Raw genomic sequence first — 19,821 nt, 5'->3', positions numbered from 1 at the left:
CAAAAAAAGCTTTCAAAGTTGAAGCTAGGATAGTCTACCTATGTTATGGCGAGAGTCCACCTCTAAACCCAGTCAAACTCTTCATGCACAGATAGAGCTCAAATATATCAGCGGTGTTGCCTTTTTTTTGTAGGGACTTCCAAGCTGCAACCACGTTCACACTGTTAATGTTTTCGCTTTCTATCTGTGCATGCATGGAGAGTTTGACCGGTTCTCAAAAAAACGCAAGGGATCCTCTTCATCGTGGCTTCAACTTCGTGAACTTTTATTGAGCTTGGGAGTTTGTTCCAGATAAAACTAGAGGCACCGTTGTGTTTGTGGTGAAATGTTTCAAAAGATAAAGCACCTAGATCCTAAAATCCTTCCCGTGGCATACAAAAGCTCAATTTTGGCACCTTGTCGTCATTAAGCTTCCCTATTAGATAAGCGAGATATGTTGAAAATAGAATCATGCATCTTTGAAAGAGTTGTTCTAGGGACATGCATAATGACGTTTTTTGGCCTACTTTGTGAAATGAAGGCGCAAAAGAAAACACTTCACTAGCATATTCCGCGAACCACCTGACATCACCTGCTAATTTGAATTCTTCTACTTTTTTGGCCAAATTAGCCCTTACTAATTCCTGGTCCATACTTCATTGACTCCTCCGGGATGCCCCGATGAACAATTACCGGAAATACATATAGTTTCTCAAAGAATCTGGGCTTTTTTGATGAATGCAGTCCAATTGTGCCTATCGAGCTGTAAACCCTCGGAGTTGTCAGGTGAGACTTGAGTAAAGAGACCTTTGCGTGCAAGAATGAGTCGACTGAACGATGAAAAGTTACGATTTTGAATCGAGGGAAGATTCGACAACCCGAGAGCCGTAATTGAAGCTGTCAATGCTCAATGAAGCCAATTTTCTCGCCGTTGCGACGAATTTTGAAACAAAAAGCGTTTGCCAGGCGATTGGGTTCGTGCACAATCGGAACCTGACAGAGCTAACAACGAGCTATTATCCAGCGGGCGTTCAGCCACTTCCCCCTCCATCCCCCCCTCCCCTCCATCCCTAGCCAGTTGTCAATTAGCCCGCGTCATTGTTTTTCCGCACAAAGGCACCGATGTTACTCGTTACAGCTGGGCCCCCGACTTTTTCACTTTCCAACTACATCAACTAAAGGATAGGATTCCAGTCTTTTTCTTGTCTCGTCCTTCCTTTCTTCAGATGCAGTTCGCTCAACCAAATGAAATCCGAAAAATGCGTTGAAAAAATTTAAAGAAATCATAAATTAAAATTATTGCTACTCTTTAGATTCCAATATCGAACCAAGATGACCAAGAATGTTAATAAATGAGCGTTCTTCCACAAAAATGAGTTAATGTGTGCTAAAACTAAGTCAATTACGTGCTTTAAAAACTACGGGTCTAAACCGTTGTAATGATAAATCAATCTGGATAATTTGAATTCATAAGTTGGCTGCCTGTTTGGCCCTAAAAGCTCCATGACCTACACGGAGAAAAAAACTTCGTGCACGGGAATTGAAGTCGAGGTCATATGGATCTCTGAAGTTTTCGGATCATGCATCCGAAAACTTGAGGTCTAGCTGTCAAAGTTCGAGTCAGACATCTGAAGTACTTCGGCATGTACCGGAGGGTTCGGGTCACACATCTGGAGTGCTCCAGTGCATACCTAATTACTTCAGATGTCTGACCCGAACTTCGGCAGTTAGACCCCAGGTTCTCGGATGTGTGATCCGAAACCTTCAAAGATCCATATGACCTCAACTTCGGGTCCGATGCACGAAGTTTGTTTCTCCGTGTAACCTCAAAATTACCGACATGTCCTTAATCTCCCTATATAGGTACTCCATCGCCGTGCTAAGTGAGAACGCCGTAAGAGCCATCAGGCGCCGCCAAATTTCCTTTTACAAATCACGAATTTTCAGGAAAATTTGAGGATGTTTCTTCTCCGCTTTTTCAAAGGATTTTGATCGTAATTTGGACGTATTTCTACCAAACAGACCTATATGGAGGTAAGAAATATGGGATGTGCTCTAGAAAGCTGCATAAGAAGCGATGTGAAAGTGGGCGTGATTCCTTTTGTAGAATTGGAAAAGCGGGATATTACATTCTATCAAAGAGACCTATGTGGCAACTGAATGCGGCAGCCATGAGCCGCGGGCATGGCAAGAGAGCGTTGTGGACAGGGCTCATGAGTTAAAGATTCCCTCCAACGATCTCCCCGTTGTGCCGGCGCTCGTTCGTTGCCGCTGACGTCACTGGCGCTTTATCATTCTCATTCACTCTTACGCGAAGAGAACTAACGAGCACACCCCATATTTCTCACTTGCACATAGGTCTGTTTGGTAGAAATACGTCCATTTGATCTAAAAATTCTGGAAATTTCAACCAAAAATATGCATAACTTCCTTCAGAGATACATATTTTCAAAGGATCCATTTTGGCAAAATTCGAATGCCTGTACGGCGTTTTTACGTAGGACGACAATCTAGGGAGAGGATAGGAATTCGGGAGCAAAACGTGAGAGGGAAAGTGACGTTTGCCGGAGGTGTGGTTGGAGAGGACGGAACGGCACAAGTGGCTGAAATAATCGCGAGACCATAAATCAGGACCACGGACGTGAACGTAGACGCGAACGTGGACTTGGACGTGGACTTGGACGTGGCAACGGACAGAGACTGAGTGACGGCGTTTGTGATAAGTCATGCCCGGCTTTTCTCGGACTAATTGAAATTTATGCACATTTTTAAGGTTATTCCGAGCCATTCCTCATTCAACGCCGAAGCCAGAGTCGCAGCCGGCTAGCAGCTAATTTATTTATTTGAACTGCCGAGTCGGAATCCAACGTCAAACCGGAACAGACGCCAAATCCAAAAGCGCCAACGTCACTTGTTGCGTATTTTCCACCTCAATGCCTCCTCATTCCTAATTACACCTTGTCAATAGTTTCAAATTCTGCCGACCTATCTTTCTTCCAGTCCCTACCCCACCGAAAAAAAGAGGTGCTGTAGTAGCATCCTGGATGTTAAAAAAATGTGCGACAACTCTTGGATGTTGTCATTACCACTCTGGCTGTTAAAGTAACATCCTAGTATGTTACTTTTACATCGTATCATGCTACGTTAACTGCCAGAGTGTTAATGGCAACATCCAAGAGTTGTCGCACATTTTTTTGACAACCGCGACATTCGGGATGTTACTAAAGCATCTTTTTTTTTCGGTGGGACACGCTCACATTCTGAGATTGGCCCTAAAGTCTCACATGAAATTTCAATTGAAATAGTCTGAAATCTTAAATTATTGAAATTTGAGAGGAAAATGTCATTAAGGTTCCCGAGAAATTTGGAGTTCTTACTTTTAATGCAATTTTCCACCTAAGTTCACGCCAACGAGACCGTCGATAAATGACGTTAAGTTCTAGGAGGAGGGGGGGTTAGGGGTGGCCGGCATATACCTGACGATGGGTGAAAGGGGATCAAACTAAACCTGTAACGTCAGGTTGAAATCGACACTGAGGGTTGTATTCATTGGACTGCATTTTGCAATTTGGAACTATAAATTCTGGCTCTTCTGGAAAAACACTTATGTGCATACGGAAACTAATGGCACATACGTTGTGTTTAAACCGGGCTAGAATTTATAGTTCCAAATTGCAAAATGCAGTCCCATTGTCGTTCATAAAATATCCCAATTTCCTGAAGAGGACCCACTTTGGTATACATTAAGAAGTTTGTGAGGTTTAAAAAGTCCCTAAACAAGTATCATTTGGACGTATTTCTACCGAACAGACCTATGTGCAAGTGAGAAATATGGGGTGTGCTCGTTAGTTCTCTTTGCGTAAGAGTGAATGAGAATAATAAAGCGCCAGTTACGTCAGCGGCAACGATCGAGCGCCGGCGCAACGGGGAGATCGTTGGAGGGAGTCTTTAACTCATGAGCCCTGTCCACAACGCTATCTTGCCATGCCCGCGGCTCATGAGTTCCGCATTCAGTTGGCACATAGGTCTGTTTGATAGAATGTAAAATCCCGCTTTTCCAATTCTACAAAAGGAATCACGCCCACTTTTACATTGCTTCTTATCCAGTTTCGACGAGCACACCCCATATTTCTCACCTCCACATAGGTCTGTTTGGTAGAAATACGTCCATTTTAAGAACACTCTTTTGCAAACTTCGAGTGAAATTCATCAGTATAATTTTGGAAATAAACTCTCACAGGAGATTACTATTTTTTTCCGCCGCAACAAATATAACATTTGAAAGATAATATTCTGCGTACATTTTCAATTTTAAGATGGATGCGAACCTATCTTAAAGTTTGTCAAAATCGTAGAGTTCATTCTTCCGCATTTTGAATTTTTCGCAGAGGCAAATCATTCTAATCTCTTGCAAGGATCCATTTACTAAGTTAAACTGCTGAATTTATTCGAAGTATGCAGACATTTTCCTCAATTATGCTATTTTGAGAGTTTTCTTTAGCTATACTCATACACCAATGTAAACTAAATGTGATTTTTCTTAAGAAAGAGGCTGATAAAGAAACGACTATGGATACACGTGTCCAAATCTAAGAAAATTTCGCTTTTGTAACGGTAGCTGTTTTTGAAAAATGTTTCCGACGGAGAATTTTTCAATGTTTCAAATTCTAAGTTCTCCACGGAGTGATTTTAATTACTCTACTAGATTCAGGTCATATAAAGCACACTGGTAAAAAAAACCTCTTGGTTCAAGAGTGCAGTTTCTTGTCGCCGGATTTAAGAATCTAGACTCTTGTTTCGATGCAAAGTCCGCTTGAATCAATGCAAAATCCGCTTAAAACAAGAGTTCAAGACTCTTTAATCCAGCGACAAGAAACTGCACTCTTAAGTCAATGCAATGCGGCATTGGTCCAAGAGGTTTTTTTTTACCAGTGTACCCTCGTCACTGAATTTTTGCAAGAAGAGCATTAGTTGGGAGCAATAAGATTTCCCGCAGACGTTAGCTGGACGAATTTTCACCTGGTTACTGTGGATGACTGTCGCCAAAAATGAAAAAAATTGATAAACTCCAGTAATTGATTCTACCCCTTCCCCTATTTGAGTCGCTATTATTTCCACTTCACTGAAAAGTCCACTTCGAGAGTCGAGGGTGGTATTTTCCAATCCATTCGTGTTAATTAGTGCATTGCTAATTTGAAACTTGACGTTGAGGTTTTTAAATGAGCTCCGGCGTTTTCCTCTCTCTCTCTCTACAGCCATTAGATAGGAATAATATAATTATATATGGACCAGTGTTGCCATTCGGCACACTGTAATAAACATCCTCCCATAAAACACGAAATCAGGCAACGTGACTGATAAAATTGAGAAGAATATGTGCGGTCGCATTTGCGGTTGACGAGGAAAACCCAAGCGCAATCAACACTAGATTATGAAGCAAATTTTATTGACGGATCGGGTAGAGATTTTTTGTCTCCGATAACTTTTTAGAATTTAATCGCTAACTACTGTGCACTGAAAAAAAAACTCCGGCCTTAAAAGCCGTACTTATGGGCTGTATAGACATATCGTCCGTACTCCCGGCTCAGAAGCCGAAAGTTCCGGGCGTAGCACCCGCAGAAATCAAAGCAACGGCTTCAGCACCTGGAACTCTCGGTGTCAGCGGGCTGATTGTTGAAATTGATAGACAAAGAAGACAAAAGGGATATGAAGGGATCAGGGATCCTATTGGTGAAAGCGGGTGGTTGCAATGGACAAATAATGTAGATAATAGACTAACTAACGGCAACCCACGAGAGACCCTGTTATAGTCCATTATTTTCTCCCTTAGTCTATAGGAACAAACCATTTCAACCAATAGAATCGCTCCATGCTCCTTATGTCAGCTTTGTCTATCAATTTCAACCATCAGTCTGCTGATGCCCGGAACGGACGGTGTGTCTATATATCCCGTAACTTTTTTTCTCAGTATATCTTTGTCAAGAGATGATGTGCCTTGTACACCATAGCCAGAGACAAAGAGAGACCGGTATCCGTAAGCTCCATCATTGATAGCACGGTAATGGTAGAAACTCCCCCCCCCCCTACCTCTCTTAGTTTATTGGCTTACATTCCGTTGGGAACCCATAGCCATCAAGGGATTGGCACATCCATGGCAGGCTTTCCAAATTTTCTGGGATTAAGGCCGAGTAGAATCTGTTTCAGCGGATCCACTCGTCAGTTTTGCGGAAATTGGATGCCACTACCGGGTTTTGAACCTAGAGCTGGGCGCGCTGACCACTAGGCCAACCTATAGCCGGCAGCGTTTCCTTTCTGGACTCTATAACATTCAACTGCTGACGTAGGTATGGACGCTTCACGGGGCCAAAAAATCGCACCTTAGAATGGGAGCAAGGGTCATTGCTAACTTTTAACAGTTATCACCTGCACCCCTCTTTACCGGTATTCCCACAAAAAAGGTTTGTGTTTGAAATAGTACCCTTAAATACCCACGAGGCACTGGATTACTTCTTAAACTATGACCGAGCAAGTTTTATTATGTAATTTATAAGTTTTCGACCACTTTCCGTGTAAGTTTCGACTTAATTACTTTGGTAGCACTGGCTTCCCCTGGTAAAAATTGGCAGTAGAATCTGTGTTCCAAAATACCATAGACATACAGCCGGCTGCAAGATTTCCAATAGCTTCTATAGCCAGCAACACAATTGCTTATGGCCTTTTATAGCCGATGGTGACTAAGCATCAGCCTGGCGATAAAATGTATGCTAAACGTTACTAATTACGGATGCTAGGACTTAGTGAGTTTTTGGACTACCGCTCTCTTTTTGGGCCGTAGTATCTTGATTTATTTTGCGAGGAAAGCTCCGTACTTTTGAAGGATGCCTGCCATTCCTAACATGTTGGAGCGCCTGCAATTTCGTATGATACTGTGCAATACCTCTGGTGTAAAATAGTTGCTTCAAGCGCCGTAGTACGCTGCGGCGCATGCGGCGGGCGGGCAGCCAGCGCGGAACGCGCATTGGCGCCTTCAAACCTAACAGGGATACTTCACGCATTGCGCAATGCGTGAAGTATCCCTGTTAGGTTTGTAGGCGCCAATACGCCGCCGCTCCTCTTCGTGTTAGGCTCTAATATTTAATCTCGTGGAGTCAGCGTTTTTCAACTCATGACTTTGAAATGTTTGCACACTCTGTATGGATTATTCTCATTTTAATTGATGAAAAAAAATATGTAGTAAAGGAAAATATAATGTGCGTTTTGTAAATATTAAGGTGATTCCGTACAAACTTAAGGATTTACAAAAAGCACACGAATTTCTACACAATTTCTTATAGCCTTTTATAGCCGATGGCGAAAAAGCAACAGCCAGGCGATAAAGCGTAAAGCCCGGCGATAGGAACTATAGCCCGGCTGTATACTTTTTTATCGCTTCGTGTAGCCCGGCCGTATGATTTTTTCCACTTTCTACAGCCAGCAATATGATTTTCTATCGCCTTCTTCAGTCGGCTATAAGAACTTATATGGTATTTTGAAACGCAGCCCCTATCGCCAATTTTTACCAGGGTCCTCAAAACCACAAATTTAATTTCAGTACAATTGAGAAGCTTGGAGAACAGGCGCATAGGTGCAGTTTTTGCAATTTTGAGAAATGATCGTTTGAAGTTTTGAAATTACACGGATCCTCCTGGCGGAAAGAAAGTTCAAACTGACTTTTCGATGCTTAAAAATTTAAATTTAGGAGCGAATTTTTCACAGAATGTGCATTAAGATTAGTTTTACTCGAAATCATTAATATCTCAACTTTTTTCAAAAATTGCACTTACGCCCCTTGTTCTCCACGCCCCTCAATTTAAGTACGTCGTTGCAAGCGAATGAAGTCTGGTTTTAACTTGCTTTCACTACCATCTAACTCCAAGTTCAAAAATCGACGAATCGAAAAGCTCCATTATTGGGGCCGCGTCACTCAAAGTTCAAAATTCACTTTCTTCTCGGCTGTTAATAAAGGAGTCGAGCAATGTGTCTCACAAATACAAGCAACTCAACAGCCGCACAGTGGATCGAGTCCATTAGAGAATCAGACATGAAATTTTTTTACTAAAACTCGTCACATTTTAAATTACAAGGGGTGCTTTGAGAAGAATGGAATGAACCAATGGAATCACTCCGAGAACCCCAAAGTTTTATATAAACGGCGTTATAAGCGTTTAAAGTTTTCACATTTTGTCCGACCTCTCCTATAGACTCGGTCCACAGTGAGCCGGCTGACATAGATGCAAGATAAGTATTGTCATCAACTGCAAATATCAAAACTGCTCGGGATTCCATTTTCCCTTCCCAAGTAGCAGTGATCGCGATAAAGAGCGATTTTATCGGTTGATTATCGCAATTATATCGGTGGCAATTTATCGCAATATCATCGAATAAAAAATTGCAATTTATGGCGATTAAATCGCTTTGCATCGCAATTTTTTGTTCAATAAAATTGCGATCAATTTTCGTCGATAAAATCGAAATTAAATCGCCATGTATCGCGATTTTTGTTGCAATAATATTGCGATAAATTTCCGGGCGATAAAATCGCGATTTTATTGCAACAAGCTTGAGGATAATCGCTCAGATGTTGATGATCTTAGCGATTTTATCGCCGACAAAATCGCAGCAAATTGCGATTTTTCCGTTGAAAAATGCTACTTGGGTTATTGAAACTCCTTCTTGGATCCCTAGTGGAGGTTTTCTTCGCGTCCTCACGCCTGTATGCGACATCTTGATGATCTACCAGACCGAGGAAACTATCACCGTTTCACTCACTTTATAGACGAAGGGCATGCGTTTTTAGACTCGTGACTCGTGTCAAGAAGCGATGAGCCGTGGATTAGGGTAATGTCATGATGTGCGAATGCCGAATCTGAACGGACAAAGAGTCGCCGAACACATCCGCACGGTAAAGCTTGGCGAATCCCGTGACATTTGCCAAATTCCGCCGCCTGCTGTGCGCTCTGTGGAGGCGGCTTTGAATCTCAATTGATTCGAAACCTAATGATCGTCGGGATCACGGATTTGATTGAACGCGTGAACGGCATTTTTCCAAAAAGGAAATCCAGTTAACGGAGAATACCATAAAAATGGTTCCGTTTTGCCTCGTGCCATCCAAGAATATGTCATTAACATACGTCAGCCACTAAAATAAATGTTTTCTTTTTTTCTTCCTCCTCGTTTTTCCCTAATTTTAACGTATTGGAACCTATGGATAGTATTTTCCCAGACGACTTAAATGGTATGATAGATTCATGCTCTGTGCATTAGAATCTAATAATCTATACGGATTAAGGTTGAATGGAATCTGTTTTAGCGGGTCCACGTAGGTGCACCGTTAGAAAATTTGCCGCTACTCCCGGTAACCAATCCTAGAGCCTCTTCACCTAGGGATATAAGCAGCAACCATTCTCCGGGTTAATGGAGATGTTGCATGTGTGAGGAATTTGTGATTTGACTGTTGATTCTTGGGTAAAAGTTCGCGAAAAACACGATGGTGCCACTGGTTTTCTCTGAAATCAACCCCCAAGCTTAAAAAAAGCTCTCAAGTTGAGACCAAAATGGAGGGGATATTCCACGCTATCCCGAGAGTCCACCTCTACACCAATACAAACTCTCCATGCAAAGACAGGAAGCAAATACATTGACAGGGCTGCCACTTTATTTGGGGACTCCAAAACAGACAATACGGCAACCCTGCTAATGTATTTGCTCCCTATCTTTGCATGGAGAGTTTGTCTTGATGTAGATGTGGACTCTCAGGATAGCGTGGGATATCCCCTCCATTTTGCCTCAACTTGAGAGCTTTTTTGAGTTTGGGAGTTGATTTCAGAGAATTCCAGTGGCACCATCGTGTTTCTCGCAAACTTTTACATAAGAATCAACAGTTAAATCGCAAATTCCTCACACATGAAACATCTCCATTGTTGAAATTGATAGACAAAGCGATAGACAAAGAAGGCATAAAGAGTAGGTATATGGAGCAATCCTATTGGTTGAAATGGGTAATTGTTATAGATTAGGGGTAAATGATGGACTAACTACCGGGTTTCTCGTGGGTTGTCGTTGGTTAGTCTATCACCTACCTCCTTTGTCCATTGGAACCAACCGCTTCCACCAATAGGATCCCTTCATATCTCTTTTGTCTTCTTTACCTATAGCTTTGTTCATAAATTTCAATAATCGGCCCGCTGGTCGGATGTGATAGCTTAAATACCACACACTGGACAAAAATGACTTAAAATTCTACGAGTTCCTATCGAAGGAGCCCCTTCAATCAGTTAAAATACAGCATACTTGACATTAATATCAATAATTTAACTACGTAATTGTAATTTATTGCGATCTATGCTACTTGAGTAGCTGAAGAATGCAAATAATAAACTGTCTCATGGTTAGAAATTCTCGTCTTTGACCGATAATGACCAATGAATAATGTGTTTAGCAGTTTGCTAAATAATTTACTTAAAGTGGGAGTTGCTCATAAAATTAGTCACTATACCCGTTACTTATCTGTGAGGCAAAGATTATAACGTTTAATTAACTAAATTTTTACGTACGTCATTCATCATGAAGATTGATTTAGTATTATACAAATTGTGTACCTTTTACGGAGGGATTTATCGATGGAACTTCAATGGTCGAGAATAAGCGTTGATATTTATGAACATGTGACGAAATTTTCCGGTATTTCCCTAGCTGTATCACCTTCTTTTTTAAAAACGCGAAGTTTCTGACTTGAAAATTTTCCTTGGGATCTATGCACTTTTTCCATTTCATTTGTCTTTTCGTGAACCCTTTTCGCTCGTAAATGATTTAATACAGGATGGGCCGAGTGGGCAAAAAACACGCAACACGCGTTAAGCACATGCAACAACCTTTTTTTGTGATATCATTAGAAGTTTTTCACAAGAGGGTTCAAGATCAAAAAGCTCCCATGGAAGGAGGGAGGAGGCTCCAAAGGTACACATTTCGGCACATGGAAAGTTTAGAACTTTAGACTATCGCATAAAATGAATCAGGAGAATGGAGGGGAAGGTTAGACACACGTTAAAAGTACTTAAAGGCCGCGAATGGAAGAGAGCGTCATTGAGACCACGAGAAAAACGCTTAAACGACGCGGCATGGTGTCAGCAGTGGGTTGCAGCTACTGAAGTGTAAATTTGAGAGACCTTCCTCTCTGTCGTTGTACCACATTGTTAACAATAGTCAATTAAAACAAGAAAAAGCATTCTGAAGAATTTTCAAATTAATCAAAGAAAGAAAAAATTGCTTTCTTGGGAAGGCAATCCACCCGGACGTATACCTCACCTTGATTCACTCGTGATAGGATTGGATCCTAAGTGCGATATTCTGCTATTCAGCTAAGAAAAAAACGCCGTATGATCTATCAGGCGTTGCAAAATTTCCTTCGATAAAATGCGCGTTCGTTTGAAAAAAAGGTGAGTATTTTTCTCCCATTTTTCACAGAATATCGTCCGCAATTCAATCTACAGTACCCAAAAATTTCAAGGAAGTACATTCATAAATTTCCTTTAAAAAATGGCATTTTATCGGAGGAAATTCGGCAACTCGCGGATATTCATACGGCGTTTATCTTCAGCATGGCAGAATTTCTTGCATAGTCTTTAAATTATTTTTTTCGTTTTCTTTTACTGCAATCCACTCAACGAAATTGAACCGGCATGTCGGAGAGAAAAGTTTAAGTAGGTACTTGTCAAAAAAATTTCATAATTTTACCTCAATTCATTTTTCCCACGATGAAAAGCTTGGGCTATACGCGTTAGAGATTTTTTATTCCATCGTGTCCACATGTGACTTAGAATAAATTATAGACTTTGTTGCGAGGTATTATTTCTCCCGCTTTTTTCTGACTTTAAAAATTTATTGATGTGGAGACGAAATGTAACCTATAATATTTCTCCCCAAAAAAGTTGCAAGGTTAGATGATGAGGAACGCATGTGATATTTTGACTCATCAGATTTTGAAAATTTTTGCGCATGACTTTCAATTAAAAGAAAGAATAAGATAAGGCATGAACCATTCGGTTTATTTTGTTTTGGAATTTATATTTAAGGGTGAGATTTTTGATTATCATATAGAATAGAAGCACCAAAATTTTGAATTCTTCTTAAGCGCGTTTTTGTTTTATGACTGTAATTGGACAGCATTTTGCAATTAGGAACTACAATTTCTAGCTCAGTTTATGTACTTTTAGTCTCCCATGTGCACAAGTGTTTTTTGTGATGAGCTGGAAATTGTCATTTCCTTTTGCAAAATGAAGTCCAATTCTGATTTATTATAAGCCTGTATTACAGGTCCTGGAAATAAAATTTTGTGAAGCAAAACAATAAACTCACCCATAATCGATGTTTCACGAAGATAGAGATCACAATTGCTCGTAACCACTTGTCACTGAATTTCCAATTTTATTGAATTTAAATTCTTTTCAACTCGATAAATAGCACTTGAGTTATTCCTGGAGGTTGTAGGTATTGACTCTTTCTGAACAAAAAAGCGAGTGGTATCACTGTGCGGTGGGTGTAAAAGGGAAATGAATGAAACTTGAATGAATGAAATTCTGAGGACAATGGAACAATTTATGCAGTCACATCACTGGATTTAAAAAGATTAAAATTGATGTAGATACTAAATCAACTAACGATCGATTTTTAGTCAATAAATAAACAATCCCACGAATCGCGGAACACCAATAAATGCACTTTATCGTTCACCTTTTTTCGTTTCCTGATCATGAATAACGAAACATCAAGATCCACCCGACACTCATCCGAACGTCCGTCAGGTTTCGAGTCGTCCAAAAGTGCAGCCGATCTGAAACACATAGAGGCAAAAAGACGACTGTCAATAACTCGGCGCTTGAAAGAGATGATATGGAAGAGGAGTACGAGAAACAGCCCCTGTCAAGGTCGGAAACCTAAGTTCAGCGAGAAGTGAAATGGAGGTAAAGAGCCTCTCATTTCAATACGATGGAGACGGGTAAGTTGCCTCGGTCATACGTTACACTCACCTTTCAAAGCAATAATGATTGTAGCAACATTGCCACTACATTACCAAATCCGCAGAATTCAGATATATGTACACCATGAAAAATATGGCAAATTTTACCGGAAGTATGATAAATTCCATCGTGAGTCTACTCGATTTATGACACAGAAGGTTAAAGATAGTCAGCCATAAGTAGAATTTACCATACTTTTGGCGAATGCAATCGGACCACGTTTAGCAGAAAAGAACCAAGCCACATCAGCTGTTGCCAAATTTGATTGGGCAATTTAATTTTTTCATTAAAACGGTTGTGCGGATTTTTGTGCAAATTCTAGTGAATTTTCTTGCATAGTACGAGGCAAATTCCTTATGATTTTCAAAGGAATCCGCACAAACGTCCTTGTGTAAAAAATTAAATTGCTGCATTAAATTTGGCGATAGCTGATGTGGCTTGGTTCCTTTCTGCTAAACGCGGTCCTATTAGAGTTACGGTTTAGATTCTGTCAGTGATTACCAAATGTATATCACTACCGATGAAACATACTTTCTTTGGGTGAACAACGGTGTTCCGCAACGATATGTGTGACAACATCGACTTTCCCTATTAGTGGACACATGTTTTCTTACGATTCTGTCGCAATGAACGTGAAAAAATTTACAAAAACAATGAAAAGTTCAATTTTTGACCTGGACCTCAAAGTTACTTCGAATACTTCGTTCTCGTTTTCCCAATATCTGCAATACAACTCGGAATGTTGACGCAGTATTACCGTAACAGCATACCGAAGTTAATTAATTAAATATGCTAATATCCCACCACGAGCTTAAATTCGATGAAACCACACTTATTTTTGATGTATTGGTGTTAGACGATGGCGTAATGTAACAAAATGTATGAGGTTAACACTGATGGAGATCTAGTACTGTTTCTAGATTTCCTGCGATCATTCATAATCAGGAATGTGGTGAGTAACCACAAACATTCTTTTTTATCCGCGAGGTGTAAAAGTGAGTTGGTCACGTGTACTGCTGATTATATGCACTTTTTTCAAATACAAAGTTTACATCACTTTAATTGACTTCCTACGGGTTACGCATGTATCGATCTGAGGTCAATGTAAAATCAGACCGTCAAAAGGTTGGGATCATAACATGTTGATAGAATCTGTCCAAATAGCAATTTTCTACATTCAAAATTAACCGATATGAAATCGAGCACTGGAAAATTCGGTTTATGACGACATCCACCGCGGTAGTGATAACCCTTCGTTTCTCCCACCTTGCTTTCATCCGAGTTACACATGGAGTATCCAGAGAAAATGTGCACCTCCCTAACTGAAAAAAGCAAGTTGGAAGAAACTAAGCGTGTCACTACCGAGGTGGATGACGTCATAAACCGACTTCTTCAAAGCGCGATATCTCGGTTATTTTTGAACTTAGAAACTTGCGGTTTGGACCGGTCTTGATATTTTTCACTGATTGACAAGAATCAAGCATCCAAACACGATTCTGAGACCAGCGCAACTGACCTATTGGCCTCACTTTGACTGAACAGAGCGTAGTGTAGCCCGCAGCTCCTCGCGTATGAAAGCAACCAAAAAAGATCAAAATTTACCTCTTCGAAGTGATAACTAGCAACTTTGGTCGAATCACGTCACCGCAAAACCACAAATCGAGTAATTGAACTATTCGAGAGAACACATGTTGGAAATAGGGATTTTTTTCTGGAGCGACCGTGAGTGCTCAAGAGCTGCGACAAAAACAGACGCAGGTTGTTTTCGAGCGGAGAGAAGAGCGCAGATCAATTTAGCCAGATAGGATTGTCTTGACGAGCGTGGACGTCGGGCATTATCTCGGACGATGCAGGAGTATGTACGATTATGATTAGTCCCGTTGATTCGTTCATTCATTTGCTGGTGCGTTTCAGGTTGCAGCACCGCGCAAACGCCCGCCGGTCCTCTCTCTACCACCCGCACTCCTATTCGCCAACTGTCCATTTTGACCTCTTACGATAAACACGTCGGCGGATCCAGCAAATTGGCAACATTGTCTTTTCTCCATTTAAACCTATGGAGATGTATCGAATCTTGGAGGGGGCCACGGCCAGGCGCTCCGACATGAATCGATTATTTTGCATAGGTTTAAATGGAGGAAATCAGGTGTTGCCAAATTTCTGGATCATCCTCTGAAAAGCTGGAAGCTGGAAGCTGTCTCTGGAAGCTTTTTATTGAGAAATTGTCAATTTGGACCGCTCTGTGCAGAACAAAACCAAGGCACATCAGCTATTGCCAAATTTAATTGGGCAATTTAATTGATTACACGTTACATAATTGGACTGCATTTTAAAATTAGGAGGTAAATCTGGCTCATCCGTAAAAACATTTATGTGCTTGAGAAACTAGTGATACATACTGTTTCTAAGCTGAGCCGGCTTGAGTCTTTTAACGAATGACCGATTCAATTATTAGCCTTATAGATACTTCGGCCTCATGTCATTAAATGGTAATAGAGTACCTATGCAGGGGAAGGACGGACATGACGGTAATTTTGAGGTTGGTTAGGAGCCCAAGGGCCAAAAGGCAGCCAACATATAATTCAGATTATCCAGAGTTGTTACAACCCGCCGTTTGTGAAGCATGTATTTGATTCAGTTTTTGCATAAATTTACTCATTTAAGAACACCCATGGCCTTCTTGGTGTGATTTTGGAATCTAGAGATTGTTACGGACATTTTTTGTGAAGGTTGGCCGCCCTTTTGGGCCCAAAGAGCTCCATATTTTGACGTGCCCGCACTCTCCCTTTGTAGGTACACTAATCTGTAATACTCTCCCTACATAAGCACTCTGTTATTAGAGTGCTACAGCTAACTAGTCCCTTGTATCTTTGAAGAAGTGGTAAAAGCGGGAACGCCTTCAACGTTTGAATATGCAACACTCACATCCGTGGAACACGAATAGTTGCAGCAAGGCGCTATACAGTCAACTCAGTTTCGTCATTATACTATGCCACGAGTAACCATAACTGCATTGCATGCTGCACAACCGTACAACGCGCAACGCGCAACCGCGCAACCGCACAACGCGCAACCACACAACCGCACAACCGCACAACCGCACAACCGCACAACCGCACAACTGCACAACTTCACAACTGCACAACTGCACAATCCACAACTGCACAACTGCACAACTGCACAACTTCACAACTGCACAACTGCACAATTCCACAACTGCACAACTGCACAACTGCACAACTTCACAACTGTACAACTTCACAACTGCACAACTACACAACTTCACAACTTAACAACTTCACAACTACACAACTTCACAACTGCACAACTTCACAACTGCACAACTGCACAACTGTACAAATGCACAAATGCAACTTCACAACTTCACAACTGCACAACTGCACAACTGCACAACTGCACAACTGCACAACTGCACCATTGCATGTATCATTATAATCTAGTTTTACCTATTTGTTTTCACCTGAAGGTATTTTTCATTTATTTGCAACGAATGGACATCAAAATGCAACATTGATCCATCAACATTGGGAGTTTTGAAAAAATGTTATTGTTATAAACATTTTTTTTTGTGTGTATGTCGCACTAGGTGGTTCTAAAATTTCCAATGAAAACACCCAGATCCGTAGTAACGTTTTGCTAACAACAAAACTGCACGAGAAACATTTGGAAAAAATTGGTAGAGGTCGGTGAAACTCGAAAAATTATTATTGAATGACAGATTTCTTGTGTTGTTTTGCTGATCTGCCACGAAACAAACGGTCACTAAGTAGTGCCGGTTTGTCTCTATTTATTCAGAATACATGAGGATGAGTATAAAGAGGAGCCGACCGGCTAAAACTAATTCACCTCTTATTTATTATAAACATTATGTGACATTATTATCACTGGTCAAATAAGATTGGGCGTAATATACACGGAGAAAAAACTTCGTGCGTGGGACCCGAAGTTGAGGTCATATGGATCTCTGAAGTTTCCGGATCACGTACCTAAAAACTTGAGGTGAAGCTGCCAAAGTTCGGGTCAGACATCTGAAGTACTTCGATATATACCGAAGGGTTCGGGTCACACATCTGAAGTACTCCGGTACATACCGAAGTGCCTCGATGTCTGATCCGAACTTCGGCAGCGCCACCTCAAGTTTTCGGATGCGTGATCAGAAAACTTCAGAGATCCATATGACCTCAACTTCGGGTCCCATGCACGAAGTTTTTTTTTTTCCGTGTAGACTCCGGCGCAAAATTCTGCTCCTTCATTTTTAACAGTGCAAGTTTTCCGAAAAAAAAAATGTGTTTTATGAGAGGAAATTTGGCAGCATGGATTGCGGGTGGGTTTCATCCCCGGTGAAAAACCGACAAGAGGATGCGTCATGTGGAGCGTCTTTATTTTGACATTTTCAAGGCCTGCGGCGCGCGCGTAGACGCGGGAGCCGAAGCGGTAGGAGCGGCATCAGCGGCATCAGCCATCTCTTTTGGAGCAGGTATTTAAATCCAACACTCTTGGTGCGCCTCAATCGGAAATCGTATTACCGCGTGACCGTGACACTTCATTACGACTAATCGTTTTTTGATGAGCGCCGCATTCTCATCGATTAGCGCTCGCGGTTTCGCCCCGCCTCCCCCCTCCCCCTCGCGGCCCACCCCCCGTGCGCCGAGCCAACATGCACTTTGATACATGCGAATTTTGAATTTTTCACGCTCCGTTGCCGGCTCATTCGGAAAAAATCTTATTTTATTTATTTATTTATTTATTTGGTGACATTTTCGGTACATGGGCCTATTCTACCATGCCAAGGAAAAACGCCGTATGAGCCTTCAGACGTTGCCAAGTTTCCTTCCATAAATACCGAATTTACTGGACACTTGGTGAAATTTTTTTTCCAAAATTTTCTGACAATTTTGTAAGCAAATGAAGCTAAAAGATCTGAAAATCTCAAAGAAAAATGTGCATGAATTCGTCAAAAATGCATGCTTTATCAAGGGAAATTTGGCAACTCGCGAATGTTCATATACGGCTTTTTCCATAGCAGGAATTGTTCAACTTAGCGCTGTATGTCGATGGCAAAAGTCAAAAAATGCCATGGGCGGATCCATGGGGGGGGGGGGGCGTGCGCTTCTCCCGTTTGCCCGAGAAAAAGTCGGAGGAAAAAGGGAAGGGGAAAAGCTGGAAGGAACGGAGGAGATAAGAAAGAGGAACGCTTACATTTGGCATTTCTTGATGAGGAAATTGGCTCAATGAGCATATCAGAGTCTCCAAAATTTCAAAAATTTTCTAGGTTTTCTCCCGGACTCCCCTTCTGCCCCTCCAATTGAAATGTCTGAACTCGCCTCTGAAAAAATTGTATCTGCATTACGGCGTCTCAAAACTCCGATTACGTTTACTATCTGAGCGTGATCTAATCACAATATCTCTTCGGAATTGTCTGTAAATATGTCTGAATAAGTGAAGAAAATTCACAGAAATTTTCAGAAAAACTGTTGGTCAGTTTCTTTTTCAAAACCTAAAACTTGAGCGAAAATGTACAGCTTCGCAATCGAATTTACGCTTTTTTCGATTTTAGCCATCAATGTCGTCGAATCATCATGGATTCAATAATTACGTGCAGTCGTATAATTATCGCTGCCCGCTAGTTATAAGTCTGACGAGGGGAAGTTTCCGGTCATGAGATAATTGAAGGAATTTTTGCAAAGTACTTGAAACTATAATAATGAGAATGGAAAGGTAGGAGGTATCATACAATTTAAAAGATTAGAAAATTGGAATTTGTCCGTACGATTGAGAGAAATTCGCTCGACTCTCCCCTGTCTTCGTGCCAAATTTGTGATTTATGAGGGAGCGTTCCAATATTGTATACTCAAATTTTAACTTCAGATCTAGTTGGTTGGTTGGTTTGTTTGTTTGCTTGCCTTTTAACCCCCTCTCTAACTCCTTGTACACAATTGGTACCAGAGGTACGGAACTTAATTTACAATTACGTGACGTCGAGTAGTTAATTACGCATAAACATTTTGAATGTATGTATTCCTATTGGCATTCTTGTCAAAATATTGCTTTAATAATAACCAACAAAATACATTGTGTTTCTGGAGCGTTCTCATGGCACTTTTTATCCGCATTGGAATATTTGAAAATATTTAAAAAAAAAAAAAAAAAAAAAATCCTATGCAATTCATTTAAAAATGTATGAAAAATGGAAAATACGCTCACAACGTAACTGCCCTATAAAGTTGAAATCAATGTGTATAAATATTTTTCACATCTTTACATCAATGATTACATCAATATAAGAAAGTAAACGCTTTAAAAATATTTCGGCAGAAATTCAAAAATTTTTCAAAATATTCCAGAGAAATCCAAAAAATACAATCACGCTAACTGGAAAGATCCTCCTCCCCAATTTCCATTAGTTCATAAAAAAATGACCTGAATCTATCCTCTACCCCCCTTTCAAAGAACAGAACAGCATGAGGCGCGAGCTTTAGCACCCCCCCCCCCTTCCATGCTTTACGTAATACTTGAACACTCCCTGATGAGCGGTGTCCAGCGCTGAGACATGACAATGGCGAGGGAGAGGGAGAGGTCTGTCTGGTCCATCGACCACGTCAGAGGAGATTGATGGATATCGATGCGTATTAGCATACGGACTCTTGCTCGTTACTAACAAGCACAAGTTTACCCTTTAATGTGAAGCACGGCTGAACGCAACGCGTGAGGTAGCGCCGCGCCGAGATGAGGCCGCTACCGCTGGGTGACTCGCTCGCTGTCACAC

At 41.1% G+C, this 19,821-nt stretch overlaps 1 protein-coding gene across 2 annotated transcripts in view; it reads right to left on the bottom strand.

Moving 5' to 3' along the window:
- Positions 1-19,821, bottom strand: part of LOC109042592 (synaptic vesicle glycoprotein 2B) — an 82,692-nt gene that overhangs the window by 37,591 nt on the left and 25,280 nt on the right. Inside the window, exons 1-2 of one of the 2 annotated variants that reach the window (XM_072300170.1) lie at positions 14,637-14,796; positions 12,373-12,847 (exon numbers count right to left, since the gene is read on the bottom strand). In XM_072300170.1, the coding sequence (XP_072156271.1) occupies positions 12,373-12,376 (4 nt within the window). In that variant the 5' untranslated portion in view covers positions 12,377-12,847; positions 14,637-14,796. Of the gene's footprint in view, positions 1-12,372; positions 12,848-14,636; positions 14,797-19,821 lie in introns of those variants that run through there. The other variant, XM_072300169.1, reaches the window with a different exon arrangement.

This window comes from Bemisia tabaci, chromosome 4 (assembly GCF_918797505.1).
Source record: "Bemisia tabaci chromosome 4, PGI_BMITA_v3".
Classification (NCBI taxonomy): domain Eukaryota; kingdom Metazoa; phylum Arthropoda; class Insecta; order Hemiptera; family Aleyrodidae; genus Bemisia; species Bemisia tabaci.
The sequence above is the reverse complement of the archived record's forward strand: the minus strand, read 5'-3'. Positions and strand labels throughout refer to the sequence as shown.